The sequence below is a fragment of the Elephas maximus genome, chromosome 2 (genome assembly GCF_024166365.1).
Source record: "Elephas maximus indicus isolate mEleMax1 chromosome 2, mEleMax1 primary haplotype, whole genome shotgun sequence".
Classification (NCBI taxonomy): domain Eukaryota; kingdom Metazoa; phylum Chordata; class Mammalia; order Proboscidea; family Elephantidae; genus Elephas; species Elephas maximus.
Window position 1 is genome coordinate 125585058 of NC_064820.1, and position 19108 is coordinate 125604165.

General features: G+C 51.4%; 1 protein-coding gene across 4 annotated transcripts in view; it reads left to right on the top strand.

Annotated features, from left to right (window-relative positions):
* Nucleotides 1-5235: 5235 nt before the first annotated feature.
* ACSL6 (acyl-CoA synthetase long chain family member 6) overlaps nt 5236-19108 on the top strand; it is a 62990-nt gene continuing 49117 nt past the window's right edge. For 2 of the 4 annotated variants that reach the window (XM_049873024.1, XM_049873015.1), the window contains exon 1: nt 5236-5401. In XM_049873024.1, the coding sequence (XP_049728981.1) occupies nt 5353-5401 (49 nt within the window). In that variant the 5' untranslated portion in view covers nt 5236-5352. The remainder of the gene's footprint in view (nt 5402-19108) is intronic. The other 2 variants (XM_049873002.1, XM_049873005.1) reach the window with 1 other exon arrangement.

Genomic DNA, 19108 nt, shown 5'->3' on the forward strand with positions numbered 1-19108 from the left:
ATAATCAGGTCTGATAGGTGGGCGATGGCATTTCATAGAGCAAGTGCATGCCATGTGGGCAAGAACTTCTTGTTTGTTTGTTCACTGCTACTTTTGCAGTACCTAAAACAATGCCTTGCACATAGTGGGGGCTCAATATACACTTGTTAAATGAATGAATGCATGAAATAACTATCATGTCTCCATTTTTCAAATTTAAAGAGGTAATAACATGGAAAAAATTATCATGTTCTGATGTTTAAACAGTAGCATGTGCACTGAATAAATTGTATTCATCATTCATGCATTAATTCAACAAATATTTATTGAACTGTGCTATATATATGAGGGGGAAACCCTGGTGGCATAGTGGTTAAGTGCCACGGCTGCTAACCAAAGGGATGGCAGTTCAAATCCTCCAGGTGCTCCTTGGAAACTCTGTGGGGCAGTTCAATAGGGTCGCTATGAGTCGGAATCAACTCTACGGCACTGGGTTTGGTTTGGTATATATGAGGGAAAATACTGGGATGATGTCAGGATTAAATGAGTTAATAAATGTGAAGTGCTCATAAATAATGCCTGGCATGTACTAAGCACTATGTAAGTGTCTGCTATTGCTATTATTAGGAAATACACAAAATTGCATTGGTTATTATCTTGCGGGGTTGAGATTACAATTGAGATTACAAACTGATTTTATGTTTTTATGTATTTTCCCAAATTTCTATATCGAACAATTTTTTTTTTTCTTCCAATTTGGGGGAAAAAACTCACTACTTGTGTAGGCATGGGCCAGTAACTTGAAATTTCCCTCTGAAAACGGAGGGCGCTGAAAGACCAAAGAAAGAGGCTGGCAACTCCAGTGCAGTAGCAAAGGAGTATATTAGGGAGACTTACACCTGAGGCCAAATCCTGGGCAGCAGCAGGACCAGAGCAGATCTCCATACCCTGCAATGGGACGGCAGTTTTATAGTGGTGATGGACAATAGTTGCGCCATGCCAGAGGATTACATAAGAATGCAAGCTGTAGTAAGCCGGCAGACCACATGGGGGCGCCCATGTTTAGTCTCCCAAAGCATGTTTCCCCTTCAGTACACCCTCCAAGTTTGACTCGTAAAATCTGGTACATTTTATGAGTCGGAATCAACTCGATGGCACAGGGTTTTGGGTTTCTCTCTTCTGCCACTACCCCTGTTGTGCCATAGCCCAAGAGACCCCATTCCCTCCTGGCTGGGAACAGATATAGAGGCGAAGTTGGCCAGGTGCTGTACGGTGCTTGCACGTGTGCAAGAGGCAAAGAAAGTTACTGTGTGCCCAGAACAGGGGGAAGGCTTCTCTGATGAGGAGAAGGAACTGGAAGAGAGAAGGTGACTCAATTCCCAGCCTCCTTATCAGGGAATGTTCTGGGCCCAAGGCTTTTACTTAGGCAGCCTAGATGGGAGGCATAGAGGCAGACCATTCCCCCAATACTAATATTCAATAGAAGACATAGTGAAACATTGCAGCTCTCCGGCCATTTCATCATATGTTCAAAGCCTTTGCTCTGGATGGGGTAGCTGTCCTCAGTGTCTTTTCTGGGTCCAGATTTTCAGCCCAGTGATCTAGATTTGTAGTGGTTAGAATAAAGAGAAACAGAAGTATGGCTCAGCTCACCCAGCCCCACAAGCCAGAGCTTCCATCTCATAGTGTATGCAGTGATGAGGGTGGGAGATGCATCATGCTGTGTGTCCGGTTCCAATTCCACACCTCTGAAGGGCCAGAAAGACCCTTAGCAGAGGTACAGTGAGTGGGTCAGTCAGAATTCTTGGTTGCAAACAACAGAATCCGTGCTGAGTATTTTAAACACATTTCTCACAGTATTGTTGGAAACTTTCAAGAAAAAGTTTCAAAATTCATCTTCCAGGAACAACTCCCAGAACCACGCTATAGAATCATCCATTATTTCTGCTGCCACCCTTGTACCAGCAAGATGGATGCCATGTGTAGGACCTTCTCCCTTTCATTGCTGGCTTTTAAATCAAAGGCTCATGAGGATGTATCTCATTGGCACAGTGTAAGTCACTTGCCTACGCTAGCTGCAAGGGAGGCTGGAAAAGTGAGTTTTCTGGGTTATACCTTGGGAAGGAAGTATTTACAATGTGGGAAACTATCAAAACCTAGGAGAGTGTTAGCAAATGTTGGGGAGCTACAAATAACAGAGAGTTCACCACTGTCAGAGAAGCAGGACCCAAATGTCCTAAGTGCAGGAGCCTGAGCCCAGAGTGGTTGAGCCCATCCTAGGCTGGTTCTTAGGGCCACTAGCAGACTGGACACACAGTGGACACTGGGTCTTGTAGGCCCAGAAGGTGGCCACTCAATTATGATGATTAAAAAAAAATAGCAGAGTCATGGCTTATTTGTCCTGATACCTAGATGGCTCTATGGCAGTCCCTGCTTGTACCAATGAACACAGAGCAGACCAGAAACTTGCCTAGTGCTCTGCAACATGACAGAATCAGAGTCAGGGCTGGAAGTGGTGTCTTCTGCCCCAGTTGACACCTGGCAAATGCTTACCCTAAGCTTTAGGATCCAACCTGCATATTTCCTCCTTCAGAAGGTCTCCCCTGGGATAGGCTAGGATCGACCCTCTGTCATCACACTCACCATACTGGATTGATGTTACAGCTGCTTCCTGTTTGTCTTTTCTCTCCTTAGTGCCCAGCGTGAGACTGGACACAGAGCACATATTAGTGAACATTAACTGAATGAATAAATGAATGAGAGTCTGGAGGCCAGAACTTCTGTATGACCTGAAGCAGGTGTTCTCCTCTCTGGACTTCAAGCTCCTGTTCTTTGCAGGGGTAATGTTCTTTGCATTCTCTGGCCAGACCCTCTGCCAGGGTTAAAAACATGATCAGGACACCTTGCCTTCTGCCGTCTTATCTGAGAACAGGTATGTGTGAGCAGAGTTGCCAATACTATGACTGACCTTGCCAACTAAAGGGATCACTTCGACCTGGGCAGCTCTGGGTCCTGAGTTCCTTCCTGTTGGGTCCTCTGACTGTTACACCCTGCCAGCCTATAGACTTCAGAGCCACAACTGAGTAGGCCCACGTATGGCCCATAGATGGAGACCTACAGAGGAGGAAAGAGATCTCAGGAGCCTGAGCAAGTGCCCTTACCCAGAGGAGGAAACAGGCCTAGAGAGGAGGGAGACCTCATCATGGTTCCATAGCCAGCCCCAGGGTCTTTCTGTCCCCATTCCTCCAGGGGAGGTCAACCCATGATCAGAGAGAAAGAGAAAAAATACTCAGTTAAGCTATAGTCAGTCATAGCTCTAGCACAGGTTTTGAATTAAAATCTTTACAAGTAGTAGAGACATCTGTAGGAAGAGTAACCAGATGTGACATCCTGCAAGAGGCTAGGCTAAATGTGTTCCATGATATCATTCAAGAGGAGGCTGCCAGGAGAAGCATGAGGGCCTGAGGCATTCCTGCAGCTGATGCTGCATAAGAAGGCTGGGCCTGGGGCTTGCTGCCCAGCAACTGGGCCCCCTCCTATAGGAAGAAATGCTCTATCAGCCCACTGGGACCCAAAGTCAGGAAGAAACTCTGCCTACCTCCCTAGCCACCTGGTCTGAGGAGAAAACTTTCTGTCCAATTCATCGGGCTGCACCAGTAGCCAGGTCTGCAAATAGTCTAGGGTGAGGTGGGAGATCCTGAAAGCCATGTCGCCAGCTGGGAGGGACCTCGGATGTCACACAGCCTCTGTGACACCCTCTTGGAGGGAGCCCTCGCCAATCTTAAAGCATGAGAAGTTGCAGCAAGGTCCCTGCCAGGCTGTGTCTGGGTTCAAGCAGAAGCAGCTCTCCAAGGAATCCAGATCCTACGGACAGGGAAGAAGATGGAAAGTCCTATTGTAAACACTAGAAGTGACTTAGAGGCACACATCTGCACACTTGCACCTACAAGATGCACAAAGACAGACGTGGGCACACACATGCCATGCACTCATACATACAGAAACAGGCACATGCACAAACTCACGCCCTAGCTGCTGAACTATGAGCTACCTCAGGCCCTTCCATTCTCTGCTGCCTGACCTCTGCTCTCTGGTTTTCCGTTGTCTTCCGCCTGGCCTCTGGTTTAGCCAGTTTTTTGGGCCTTGGAGGGAAGCATATTTTAGGGTTGAGCTGCCTGAGCGCTGTCCTCGGTGCTGGAGGCCTGGTGGGCCCTGAACGTTTGAGAACAAGCATGAGTGTTGAGAGGATGCGGCCTTGAAATCCAAGCGTAGGTGTCCGTGAAGGTCCACTATCATGCCTGCCATTATTCTTTCAGAAGAATGTGCAACTGGCCTTCCTCCTTTCAATTCAAGACAGGACACAGAAATAGAAGGTGTCCAACCCTCAGCCCATGAATGTGGCTATCTGTGGTTGGGGGTGGGGGGGGCGCTGTGTGGCCATTCATTGTGGCTATAAGAGGCTTCTTGAGACCTCATGTGCTACATATGGCTGTGTGAAGAGTGTGGCTACCTGTGTCCTCATTAGACGCCTATGATTCCACGTAATTTCCTGTGATCCCATGTGGATGCCTGTTACGTTAATGTGGCCACATGTGACCTGGTGTGGCCTCAAACCTGATCTTCCCAAAAGGGGAGATGTCAGACCTAGGGTTCCCCCAGGATCTGGGCACTAAATACCAGGCCTAGCTGACCCGCTCTGCTAGAGCCTAGATAGGCCCTACCGGCCCCCTCCCCTCACCCACCTGCAACGTGGCACCCGGAGTCTCCCTGGGTATGCAAATTCTTGTCCTAGGGGGCGTCAGCGTCAGCGGGCATGTGCGCCTCCTAGTGCAGGCGACCGCGACCCCGATGCTACGCCGGCCTGCCTAGCCGTAAAGTCCAGGACGCGGGCCGCGTGGGGTAAGGGTAGAGCGTTGGTGGGTGGGGCGCCGCGCTGTGGGCGCGGCGCCACACTCCCTGCGCTTATTGACCGTATGCCTCCTCACGCCTGTTTCCCCAGAACGTCGGGTCCTGACGTTGGGGGACGCGGGCGGAAAAGGCTGGTGCGCGCCGCGGCCCGGCCCCTCCCTCGCCAGGGGGCTCGGCCGTTCTGACGCGGCCCTCTCAGCGCCAGGGGCTCCCGGGACCCGGCCCGGCTGCGGATGGCTGGGGTGATGGGGAGGGCACCTGCGCCGAGCGCGCGCCGCCTCCCCCTCCCGCCGAGAATCCGCTGCGGCGCGGGGAGGGGGGCGCTGCGGAGCGAGGCGGCGGGGGCTAAAAATACCCGGCGGCGCCGGCTGTGGCGGCGGTGGCGCGGCGACTGCTCGGGCTGCGAGGCTGCGGGGCTTCGGGCCGCGGAGGGCCTGAGGGCCAGGCCGGGCCCCGCTGACGGACATGCTGACCTTTTTCCTCGTGTCAGGGGGCTCCCTCTGGCTGTTCGCGGGTAAGTCATCCGGTCTTCGTCCTTGACCCGCATCCCTGGAGCGCTGTGGGGCCTTGGCCCAGGATGGAGGTCTCAACATTACCACAGCCGCTGAATTCCCCACCCAGGCTGACCCCCCGGGCAGCCCAGCCACCCACCCACCCCCATTATCTCAGGCTCCCAGCCAGGTTTGGGAAGGAGCTGGGTCTGCAAAGATGGGCGGTCTTGCTCCCTGCGCCACCACAACAACCCCCCTCTGGTTCTCGCGCGCCCCTCCGCTTCTGGCAGAGATAATCTGCGTATAGGATAGGCCCTGAGCCCACTCTTCCTCTTAGGCCAAAAGCGGGGCACACTTATTGCGCCCGTATCCCTTTTCTGGGAACCAGAAACTGAGGGTCCCACAGCAGGTCAGCAACTTAACCTGGACTGACCTGGGGCCTCTTGATCCCTGGCCTGGGGTTTTCCTCAAGACCCCTGTCTCTTTGCCCTTCAGCCAGAGTGCAAGATTTCTGAAAAGTGGGGTTCACCTGGCTCCTCAACTCTGCGCAGGCAGAGCTTGTGCTCCCACTGCTGCCATCCCCTCCTTTCTCCTTCACAGGAGTCAGTACCTCCCTCCTGCCAAGAGGCTATGAGGACCCCTGCTGGATCCCGACCCAGCGCCCTGGCCACACACGCACCTGAGGTCCCACCGCAGACCCATTCACCCATCCGTTCTGATGCCTGCACAGCCATTCCCCTCTCTGAACCTTTGGTTCCTCTAGGGTATAATGCCACTGGGATATAATGCCTCTAAAAGTCTCCACCCCCAGCTCCCCTGTGCAGATTAGCCGAATAATGTATGTGAAGTGCTTGATCTTTAAACTGGCTGTAAACTAGGCTGAGCCCAGAGCAAATGCTCTATAAATGTTAGTGTTTACTATTATTTCACATTCAAACAACAGCATCAGAGGAAGTAATAAGATTCTTGTTGAGTCAGAGAAGAAGGGGAGGAAGTAGACTCTTAAAATCCTTAACGTGTAACTTTACATGTGTTATTTAATATTCACAGAAAATCCTAGGAAGTTGCTACCGTCCGTTTTTACTGATGTTCAGAGGTTAATCGACTTGCCCACACAGATATTATCTGGCAGACCCAGGTTTGATCTGAGGTTTTAATTGATCAACCAATGCTTAACCTGGAGGTTGATAGGCCAGGTGATCACTTTTCCCTACCCTCACCATTGCCATGGGGACAACTTCCGTGAATGGGGTGGGGGCCTGGGGAGGCCTCTCTAATCCCCTCAGCTCCCTAAGCTCCTTCTGTCTGCTCATGTCTGCGGACAGGCCATGCACAGCCACTCTGGGTCTGATGTGGGCATCTAACAGGCAAGGTAGAGGCTCGAAATGGGGACAGGGGTTATCAAAATAATGATGATGGTGATAATAGTTACAGGCACCATTTAGTATTTGAGTGGTGGTCTCGGAGCCTCTCCTCAGTGCCGGGGACCCTTTGCCCTACCCTCTGGAGGCCCCTCTCAGTCATGAGTCCAAGGGTAGCGCTCTGAAGCCTTGGCCTTTTGTGGCTGCAGGAAGGTGCCAGGAGGCTGTAGGTGTGTGTGTGGCAGGGGTCATCGGCAGCCTGTGGAGTTTAGCAGACCACTGACTCAGACTGGCCTTATTGTCCTGCTTCCTTATGGAGTGTTTCCCAAAGTGACCAGGTGTTTTTCAAAACGAGAGACTGAGAATCTGCCTCGCTGGAGGATTGCACAGGGCCTTCAGAACGGTCAAGCAGGGCGACCGTTGGGGAAGGTCTTTCCACAGAGGCCAAGTTTCTTAATGCAAACAGGAACTCCCTCAGGATGCCGCACTTGGTGTAAGAGCGAGAGACGGAGACCAAGTATGTGGCGCTCACTGGATGGAACACCCCAGACACATGTTGGGGCATTCCCAGGTCGTATGTCCACTCAGCTCCCAAGCCTGGACCCTAGCCTTTCCTTGGGGGCAGAGGGGACTCCTGAGCTAAGAACCCTGATTTAGCGAGCACACTCAAGAATGCACTCTGCCTTGTAATCTCCAAGTTCCTGTGGCAGTGGCCAGATCACTTGAGCTCAGCCATAAAAAAGGAGAGGACTCCAAGGTGATGTCACTCTTTATTAGAGTTCTGTGCTTTTTTCTGCCCAGTCAGGCCCTGGGGAGACAGTGTAGGGCCAGGCAAGGGCTGCCCTATTGGGGAGCCTCAGGGAGGAAATAGTGTTGGCGTGGGGAGGGTGGCAGCTGGAGGAGGAGCACACTGTCTGGGGAAGTCAGATGTGTGCACAGCTTGCTCTAGGAGTGCAAGGGCTGTACCTACCCTCTTCTCCGTGGGGGAGGCCAGCACTGAGTCCAGGGCCAGCCCAGACCTCACCTTTATATTGAGGAGTAAATAAGTAAACATGGAAAATAGGTCCAGCATGAGTCATATGCTGCTCTGGGCCTGGGAAAACATGGTCTCTTTGCTGAGAGCACTCAGAGGACTATGGGAGCAATGGTTTGGAGCCTCTGCCTAGCAAAGTAGTGAATGAATTTCTAAAAGGGTGCCCCTTCCTCTAGGCTGATGCAGCCCCGTGCCCTTGTGCAGGGTCCAATCTGCCAACTGTACACCTGACCACCGGTGATGCCTGATTGGGCTTCTGCAGCGTACAGGGGCATTTGTCAGAGGCAGGTAGGCCAAACTCCAGATAGAGGAAGTCAGGCCAGCAAAGGTGTACAGGGAGAACTGGGGTGAAGGAAGTCTTCAAGGTCTTGTGCCTGGGTTGTGGGTAGGGATAAAGGCTGGGAATGGTGGGGAAGGAATTCCTGAGAGGGATCAGGGTTTTAGTTGGGGGACAGGGGAGCCCAGATTTAGCTGCAGTGTCCAAGCTGGGTCAAGGGGAGGGGAGTATAGGCCAGGAGAGCAGCAGGGGGCTGTTTTGATGTTATGGATGAGGATAGATGTGGCCCAAGGAGGGCCTGAGTCAAGGCTGGGCTCCAGGAAGGAGAAGGGAGGAGGTCCTGGGGGAGAGGGGCTAGCCCTTGTAGGGGTGAAGCAGGGTTGCCAGTCCAACAACTGGTGTAGCAGACAGCTGACTATAGATGTGCTGGGCAGGGCTTGCACATCCTGGCTCAGATCAGCCCCGCTTGGATCCCCAACCTGGGACTTCCATTAGGGTGGAGGACTGGCCTGAGGCCTGTGACCACCCCAAGGAGTCTGAGAAGGTAGTTAGGACGAGGATAGATGGTGGAACTCCAGGCAGAACAGGTGGCTCTCTGGCCTGCCTCACAAATGGAAACTTGGATTCACACAGGGTACACCACTGTGTGAGAGTTTTGACCTCAACATCTCCTCAGTGCTTCCCAGCCTGTGTAGTAGGATGTGGGGCGGCGGGGCCGGGGGGGGGGGGGGGGCGGCTCACCGCAGAGTACATGGACAGCAGGGGGCGACAGAACATGGTCATTCGCTCTCAAGCTAGTTTCTGCCCGTTGTGATTATAAAGGCTCCTTGGTTGGTCTTCAGAAGGCCAACTCTGGTTCATTTCCTGCCCCAGATGAGACCCAGAGCTGTCCCAAACACACAGCAAGCAGGATGAGTGAGTATGAGGCTCTGACTTCTGGCTTATTTGGAAAAAAAGGCAAAAGTTATAAGATTTTGCATGACAGAAACTACTCTGTGTGCCCAACCAGCACGTGACACATCCAAAAACCAGTCCCATTGCCATCGAGTTGGTTCTGACTCATAGCGACCCTATACACATAGTAGGCACAAAGAATATTTATTGAACGAACTATTTTGTATTTGTGTGTGAATGAGGTTTTTAAGAGGGGAGGAGTGTTGTTGCAAATATGCTGACTTAATTACTGTTTCATTGGGCACCTACCGTGAGTCAAGCACTGAGCTCTACAATTCCCCAAGCTTTTCACTAATCTTCCAGTCCAGAGAAGGACCACTAGGCATGGTCAGCCAGGGCCTGAGCCCCTCCAGGCAGGCTCATCAATGGGCACAGGGGAGGTTTAACAAAAGAACACATATCAAGTACCAAGAGCAGGGGGTGACATACAGGAAAACCAACCAAAACCAAACCTGTTGCCATTGAGTTGATTCCAACTCATTGTGACCCTGTAGAAGAACTGCCCCATAGGGTTTCCAAGGAATGGCTGATGGGTTCAAACTGCTGACCTTTTGGTTAGCAGCTGTAGCTCTTAACCACTGTGCCACCAGCTTTAAATGTTAGCTAAAATTATGACAATTTGAGCTAGGTCTTAAAGGAGGTTTAGGAATCCTACATGCAAAAAGGGAGTAGGGAAAAAGGCATTCTAGGCAGAAAGACCTGTGTGAGTAGAAGTTTGGCACTAAGAACAAATGAGGGTCTAGGAACAAATTATACTTGGTTGGTGAGGTCACCAGGGCTGGTCTCTGCAGGCCCTAGAGTGGCCAGGCCAAGCAGCATTGACTTTATTCTGTGTGGTGCTTGCCTCAAGGAGGTGTGGTTGGAACTGGGCATGTGTATGGCCAAGGTGACACCATTCCTCTGCCACTCAAGCCACTTGCATCCCTTTGTGACACACATTCCACTGAACTGTGGTCTTTGGCCTCTTGCATGGGCCCTGTGATCTCCTTGAGGACAGGGCCAGGGTGATTCATCTCTGTGCCCCCAGCCCAGGGTCAAGCACATAGCATACTTAGGTGTTTGTTGCATAAATGAGTGATGTAAAGAATCCCCAGTGGGTCTTAAAGGCCTGTGAGTTGCCATCTAAGATACTCCACTGGTCTCACCCTTTCGGGGCAAGGGAGAATGAAGAAAACTGAAGATACAAGGGAAAGATTAGTCCAAAGGACTAATGGACCACAGCTACCACAGCCTCTACCAGACTGAGACCAGTACCACTAGATGGTGCCCAGCTACCACCACTGACTGCTGTGACAGGGATCACAATAGAGGGCACCGGACAGAGCTGGAGAAAAATGTAGAACAAAATTCTAACTTGCAAAAGAAGACCAGACTTACTGGCCTGACAGGGACTGGAGAAACCCCAAGAGTATGGCCCCTGTACGCCCTTTTAGCTCAGTAATGAAGTCACTCCTGAGGTTCATTCACCCTTCAGCCAAAGATTAGACAGACCCATAAAACAAAACGAGACTAAAGGGGCACAACAGCTGAGGGGCAAGGATTAGAAGGCAGGAGGGGACAGGAAAGCTGGTAATAGGGAACCCAAGGTTGAGAAGGGAGAGTGTTGACATGTCGTGGGGTTGTTAACCAGTGTCATAAAACAATATGTATACTAACTGTTTAATGAGAAATATCTGTTCGGTAAACCTTCATCTACAATACAATTTAAAAAAAAAATCCCCAGAGAATAATTTATTTTAATGAAGCGTTTTATAAGCTGTCTTCTGACCACAAGTCGATCAGCAACAACAGATCTTGAGTGTGCTCCTACTAGGTGCCAGGCTGTGTGCCCAAGTGGGGGATGATGCCAATATGATAGAAGCAGTAGGGAAAAGCAGGTGTGAACTCCTTGCAGACAGGGCCAGCTTTGTTCACTGCCAATCTCTCAGTGCTGAGAACGAATGCAGCCTGGCACAAATGGAGGTGCTCCAAAAGTATTTGCTGAATGAGTGAATGAATGGAAAAATGGGTGACTGGTTTTGTGAAAGATAGTCTCCTATGAAGGTGAGATCATGTTATTTACTGGGAGCTCCAAAGTTCTGTTCTCCCAATAGACTGGGAGCTCTGGCCATTCTGCCAACCAAAGCTAAGAGGAGGCCCAGTCAAGTTCCTCCACCTCACTGGATGGTCTGATGTGATGGCCCCATTGTCTGGGGCAGGCCCTTTTAAGCCTGCCTTGGCCTGCTTGGAGTTCCTGCCCATCCCTGTCTCATACTCTGTGTGTGACTTGACCACTTCTGCTTGGAGCTTCAACTCATCCATCCAGCTCACAGCCCAGGGCAGAGAATGTTTGGAGTCTCTGAGGCCTGAGGCTGAACTCTGACTGGCCAGTGGTTGGTGTGTGTGGGCCCCTGTAAGCAGGCTGAGGAGGAAGCTGCTTCACGCCGGGGGGCGGTAGCAACTGAGCACATCCACGTGGTGCCAGGATATGACGTACACTTTATGTTTGCCTTTTCTGCTTTTCCAAAGTGTGGAGGCCCGATTCTCCTCTTCATTCACAGGCTTCTGACTGTCCCACAGAGAGACCCTTGGGCCCCAGGATCAGGGGTGAGGGAAGGGCTTTGAGTGTTAGCTTAGGTCTTTGGGTTATCCTTTAGGATGTCCAAGGGTGGTTCCCCCATCACCATTTGGCTGCTCTGGGAGCTCCATGATTGGTGTAGTCATTCCCAGTTATTTGTGCGATGACTGATTCATGAGAGGCTTGGGGTCTGTGTAGGCAGAAATGGACAGATGGGAAGTGGGTTGGGACAGAAATTCTGGGCCAAGCTGAGCTATCTAGTCTGAAGCCCAACCACAAATCCCAGAGTTTGAAAGATTTCAAATCCCAGGAGGTCCCACCCGAACCTATCCACCCACTCTTCCCAGAGGCACCCCTCCTCTCCCGACACCTAGTCTAGACATTCGGCTAGGGGGAAGTCCATGGAAAGCTGGAGGTCAGGAGGGAGCTTGCTTCTGATTTGCTATCTACCCATTCAGGACTGCATTCCGAGGTAGCTGCCTCCAGGCGGTTTAGAGCAGGAAGCCAGGCCAGGCTGGTGCCAGTGAGGGGACAATCATCATCTCAGTTTTCAGGCTCTTGGATAAGCAAATTCAGGTTGGCACCTGTCTGTTGGGGCCAGGGACAGACTCAGTGATTGCTGGCTATTGGAGGAATGAGAGAGGGAGCAGGTAGGTCCGGGCTAAACAGGCAGCGCTGGGACAGACCCCACCAATGAATGCTAGGAACCCCTCCCCACTCCCAGCGTACCACAGCCTGGCCCACCAAAACAGGAAGTGGATCCTGGGGGACCAAGCAGGACTGGGCTCTGCTGAAAAGCCTTGTCTTCCCCTCCAGCTTGAGGACTATTGTTGGGGCTACGACTCCCCAGTGGAGGCTCCTCCTGCCCTCCTACCTTAAAGGACTGAAGCGTCCTTTCTCCTCCTCTCCTCCTCTGCCTCATATTCTTCCTCCTTGGGGCAGCTGCATGAACTCTCACAGAGACATGCCTGGCATCTTGGCTTATGAGCATACTGTGCGCCCACAGCTAATAGCAGGAAGACTTGAGGAGGGAGGCAGCCCGTGGACAGGCATCAGAGCTGGGTGTTTTCTTTGGGCTGAGAAACTGACAAGGCCTATTTCCCTTGGCTTGTGGGAGATCTGGAGCACCCACCAACCCTCCTATCTGACCAGAATCAGTTCCTAAGTGGTTTTATCCTAGATTTCCTGTCAGGCTAAATGATCATTAAGTGTGTGTTGGAGATCTTGCTGTTTCATTGTCTCCCTGCTAAAGCGGGCTGAGTAGAATCCATGCTGCACATTGTTGTGTGTCATTGAGTCATTTCCGACTCATAGCGATCCTGTAGGATCCGTAGGGTTTCCTGGGCTCTAATCTTTTTGGGAGCAGATCACCAGATCTTTTCTCCCACAGGGCTAATGGTGGGTTCAGACTGCCAACCTTTGGGTTAGCAACTGAACGCTAAAGAATTGTGTTGCAAAATTTGTGCTGTAGCTAATGGACAGCTCACGGTAAACCTAGGAAAAGAGAAAAGCAATGATTCTGACCTCTGAAAGTCTGCGAAACACTGAAGTATAACCTTACCATGTTGTCCCTGTTGAAGATGAAGTCTGAGCCCTGTGGAGTGTTCAGAAACTAATGATCCCATACACTGGACCCTGGGTTACCATAAATCCCTCCCACTTGAGAGCACCTGTGGCAGCTCCACTGTGGATGGTGGGTGGTGATATATATGGCCTCTATTCTTTTTTTTTTTTTTAAATAATTTTTATTGTGCTTTAAGTGAAAATTTACAAATCAAGTCAGTCTCTCACACAAAAACCCATATACACCTTGCTACTCACTCCCAATTACTCTCCCCCTAATGAGACAGCCTGCTCTCTCCCTTCACTCTCACTTTTCATGTCCTTTTCACCAGCTTCTAACCCCCTCCACCCTCACATCTCCCCTCCAGGCAGGAGATGCTAACATAGTCTCAAGTGTCCACCTGATCCAAGAAGATCACTCCTCACCAGCATCCCTCTCCAACCCATTGTCCAGTCCAATCCATGTCTGAAGAGTTGGCTTCAGGAATGGTTCCTGTCCTGGGGCAACAGAAGGTCTGGGGGCCATGACCACCAGGATCCCTCTAGTCTCAGTCAGACCATTAAGTCTGGTTTTTTAACGAGAATTTGGGGTCTGCATCCCACTGCTCTCCTGCTGCCTCAGGGGTTCTTCGTTGTGTTCCCTGCCCGGGCACCATCTAGTTCTTCTGGTCTCAGGCTGATGTAGTCGCTAGTTCATGTGGTCCTTTCTGTCTCTTGGGCTCGTAATCACCTTGTGTCCTTGCTGTTCTTCATTCTCCTTTGATCCAGGTGGGTTGAGACCAATTGACGCATCTTAGATGGCTGCTTGCTAGCGTTTAAGACCCCAGACTCCACTCTTCAAAGTGGGATGCAGAATGTTTTGTTAATAGATTTTATTATGCCAATTGACTTAGATGTCCCCTGAAACCATGGTCCCCAGACCCCTGCCCCTGGTACGCTGACCTTCGAAGCATTCAGTTTATTCAGGGAACTTCTTTGCTGACCTCCCCTGTATTGTGTGCTCTTTCCCTTCACCTAAAGTAGTTCTTATCTACTATCTAATTAGTGAATACTCCTCTTCCACCCTCCCTCCCCCCTCTCGTAACCACAAAAGAATGTTTTCTTCTCAGTTTAAACTGTTTCTCAAATTCTTATAATAGTGGTCTTATACAATATTTGTTTTTTTGCGACTGACTAATTTCACTCAGCATAATGCCTTCCAGGTTCCTCCATGTTATGAAATGTTTCACAGATTCCTCACTGTTCTTTATCGAGGCGTAGTATTCCACTGTGTGAATATACCATAATTTATTTATCCATTCATCCATTGATGGGCACCTTGGTTGCTTCCATGTTTTTGCTTTTGTAAACTGGCCTCTATTCTTAACAGAAATTCTTTTTGGGCACTGCAAGGTATTCTTGTTTGCTGTCACTTTTTTCGTTCCTATTTCTTTTCCATGTTTACCATCTATGTGCCATGACAATTGCTAAAGTTTCCTCACACAGAAAATGTTGTCACCTCATACTCAGCCATTACTCTTTTTGAAAAAGACAAAACCAAAAGAGCCTCAGAATAGGCCAATCCCATTTCTTAATCTCACCCAACCCGACCTTACACAGTGCTTTCCTTAGCTGCCTCAGAGGCCTTCATTTCCCTCTAGAAAGATGGTAGATCTAGTGAGAATCCAGGTGATGGGCACTCTGAGTAGGCCAGCACAAACAATGTCCAGCAGCCTTCCCTGGGCAGCAGGCCTCGTTTTGCTTTGGTCTGAAAGAGATTTTTGTTTCATGGTGAGAACAGCCCCAGCCTGGCCAGGGGCTGGAGCTAGCACCAAGAATACAAACTCTTTCATGTGAGGAGCCCACAGAGTGGAGTGAAGCAGGCCTGCCAGCAGTAGGCCCTCCCCTGCTTTCGCCTGGGGAGGTGGCCCTTTGCATATTCTCCATTCATTCTGGCCTTGAAAAGGAGCCTGAGTGCTCTGAGCTCCAGGCGCTGCTGAGGGCTGAGCTGCTGAGCCCTGGTGTTAACCCTGTGGACACCACAGGCTCTCACAGGCCAGCATCAGGACTTGGCCACCCAGGGGCACTGAGAGGCAACTCCAGGGACGTGACTCAGGAGGTGAAAGGGTTCTTTTGACTGGCACAGCATTCTGCTGAATTAGGGGACATTCAGGTTTATTTCTTCTTGTGACATTCAGAAGAGGAATTTATCAGAATGTGGGGAAGCCAGAAAATTAAGCCATTTCTCTCTCTATGTATATATTTGCCATTTATCTACTTTGCCAGAATCTTTACCTTTAACCAAAGGCAAAACTCTCTTTTCTCTGCTTATTGTCTAATCTGAGAAAAAACACTCATACATGGAATAGTGGGCACCGTCTTGGTTCCTGGCTGCAGCAGTAGTCCCTTTGGCAGGGATCTAGAGGCATGCCTTACCTTGAGCACATATGTATCCCAAAAGCCAGGGTACTAGGTCATGTTAGCTGATGGGTGCCATTAGGTTTTTAAGGCCTGAGGCATACACAGTACAGTACAGGCAAATACATATACAGTACCAATTGCAATCTTTTTCCTTCTGCAGCTAAATGCCATCCTCCCGGCCTCAACTTCCTGCCCCAGTCCTCAGTGGAGCCAGGCTTCTGCCCCTTCCCACAGCTGTGCAAGGGCTCCTGGGAAGTGCCCCCAAGACCTTGTGGGCTCTTCCTGTGACTTGCCAACCCACTTCTGTGATTCTGCCATACCCTGGTTCTCCTCCCCTTCTCTGCATGCTCCTTCTCCACCCTGCCCCGGTCCTCTCTTGCTCCCCGTCCTTGACTGAGGCTATGCCCCAGGTTGAGTCTTTTGGACATTTCTCCCTGAGCAGGGTGTCCCCAGCAGATCAGCCATGGTCCTGAGTGGACAAGCAGATGAGGAAATCCCTCTCTTGCTCCCCTCACCTCAGTGACCCTACCTGTATCTTAGCAGCCCCTCCTTACCTTAAAGAACTTCTCCGAGCTGAGGGAGGTCACAGCCTATCATATGTGTACCCCAGCTGCCCACAGTAGAGCTATGAGAGCATGACCCTGCCAGGTGTAGCCCACATGCCCTAAACTGAGCTTGAGCCTGTAGAGTTTGCAGCGTGTCCTCAGGTAGTTTGGATCAGTGATGGAAATGGATCACTGTTCCTAAGGCCAGGGTACTAGCAGCTCTAACGTGGGCATGGCCAGAAGGGAAGGGATCACGTTATGGCCACGGGATTTGGCTTCCTGTACAGTGGGGCCTGGCCAGGAGGTGTCCCTCTGCCTATGTGGGAATCACAGCCCTGGTTAGTAACCGTAAGGTTCTGCATGTTCCCTGTGGTGCTTCGTGTGGAAGAAGGAGGAGGAGGCCTGGGCTCATCCACACCAATCAGTCTGGGTGATTGTATCCTGTAAATATTTCCAAAGGGACAGCTGCCATTGTTTTAGCCTCCCCTGCCCTTTTTTGCTGTGAGAATTCTGTCATGCTGATTCTTGGTGAGGACAACCTTTATCTCTGAGTTTGTGAAAGACACTGTGTTTCTGTTTGCTCCTCTGTTCTCAAGGCTATTCATATTTTTAAGTTCCTGAAAGTGTTGTTTGAACCTAGCTTCCTGGTGTGACCGTCAGAAATGTGGGCCTACGTTCCCTGACCAGGGCTTCGGGTGAGTGAAATTCTTGAAAGGTGCTGGATGTCTGTGCGGCCAGAGGAGCCATTGAGCGAATTGCTAAAGGCAGGCGTGCTCCCAGCGAGTTTAGACTGGGACAGGTGACTCTAGTAAGTGGTCAGTCAATAGCAGCCTTTGTCGGACTTTTCTACATTTAAGAGGCTGAACTGGACCTTCAGAGCTAAATCAGGCTTGGCCAGCAATGTGAGCCACGATGTAACCTGTCTACCCCTTATCACAGGCCCATCTCTTGTAAGGATATGCAGTGGGTCTGACCTGGTGATTCCCTTGGCCCCATCTCTGCCCCAGTTGTTAATGGTTCTGGGGATCTAATTAGGAAGATGCGGAGAAAGCCCCTCTCTCACATCAGAGATGTGCTTGCATCCTGTGCAGATTGGGTGGATGTCAGGCAAAGTGTGTGCTGCTGTGTTTGTGTCTCTGTGGGTCGAGATCACACAGGTGTGGTGGTAAGGTTTGTGCTTTTCTTCACCCAGTGCCTGGGCCACACCTTTCTGGGGCAGAACTGCTCCCGGGGCCCTGGGCCCACTGTTACCTCCCACAGCACCCTGCATGGTTTTCTACCAGCCAGGGCCTTTGTTGTGGCCACTGGATTTTCTGCTCCACAACCCACCTAAGAAGCATTAAAGGAAGCTTTTGTGTTATTTAAAGACATCTCTGAAGACGTCTGGAGAAAGGTAGGGGTTCTGCCAAGAAGGAAGGGGTGGGGTCTCTGTGGGCAGAAGGCAGGTCCCGAGGTCAGAGACAGGTCTCCAGCTTGCCCATTTTAAAGCTTTCTTGGGTGGCTTGTGGGGAGTAGGAGCTCTGGAGCAGGGTCCAGAGCAGGCTGGTGCTAAGTTCCAGATGAGGGCTGCTGAGGCAGAAAGCTCTTTCTATGCCCTACCCCCAGGTGGTGGGGTGAACTGTGTGGAAGCTGTAACAGCCCCAGGGAAGGTGTTGCAAGGCCTGTGGGCTCTCGAGTTGCCTGGCAGGTTTTGCAAACAGCTCTCAAAGAGGGAGCTCAGAGCACTGGACCATAGCGTCAGACAGTCTCGTTGCAGGGGAGATGGGTTGGGTTTGAGTGGACAGTGACCCAGTCAGGGCAAACTCAGAAACACCTGGAAGCCCTAGATGTGAGTAGGGCAGTGGTAGGGATGGTGGTGAGCTGGGTTCTGTGGCCTGGACTTCTCTTACTTGCCGACAGCTGCCACCATGTGCCTACTATGTGCCCAGCCACATGCTGGCCACGAAAGTAGGAATAGACCACACCTGACCCCACCCCTCACCCTGTGGAGACAGACCTGGCAGGAGTGAGGTTCTAGGAGCCTCTGGGACCTCGGTGTCCCAGTCTGGCAGAGGTGCTACAGGATTTCAGAGCTCCCCTTTAGTTACATTGGGCAAGGGTATGGATTCTGACTTCTGAGTGGCCGTCCCCAGGCAAGCCAGGAAACAATGCTTCTTAGAGCAGGCATTAGGGAGGAGCTGTTGTGCTGCCCTGGAATCTTGTGGGGAGGGGAGTCAATATCTTCATATCTTCCGGCTGCTGACCCTGATCCTTGGTCTGAAGAGTCTCCAGCCCCCAGAGCATCCCTGAGCAGTTGTCTCATCTGGGACTGTGCCGTTTCTTTCCTCTCCCAGAGAAGACTGGTGTGACCTTGTGGCGGGGGGTGGGGGGGAGCAGAGATGCCCTGGGAGAGTCTGGGAGGCAGCATCTCCTGGGTGGATGGTGCAGGACTCCCTCAGTGCCAGTGCACTGACATCCTATGCCTCGCTTCTTCTACCAACCCACCTCGCACACCGGTCCCCAGCCCTGGCCCCTAATGGGTATCACAGATGCATATGTAAGGAGGCTTTGTTCTTTAGAAACTCATTTGGCAAACTCCTCTCCAGGACTGAGAGACAGGCTTGGCGGGGAGGAGCAGAGAGGTGTGAGCTGAGGCTCAGGCCACCTGGCGGAGTGAGGGTTAAGGTTGGGTTGCTTGGCCCAGAGCTGATCTGAGCCAGTGCCCGCCCCATATGCAGATGGGGGGGGCATCAGGGGCCTTGAGGGCCAGCAGCTCCTCACAGAGCTGCTCTGCGCCCAAGTCCTTGCCAGACCTGCTACCACAGCCACCAGGGAGCCTCTGCCACCACTGCTACTGCCTCCACCACCACCTGGCTTCTCAGAACAGGCAGCTGTTGCCATCGGCTGTCCCCAGGAGGCCAGACTTGGGACACAGCTGTCACCACTTTCGTGCTTTGATCAAGATGTGGTAAGCTCTCTCCCTGAGCTCCACAGGCCCTATAAAGGGAGACTGGCTCTATCAGGACCAGCTAGGACGCCTCCCCAGTGCCAGGAGCCAGCT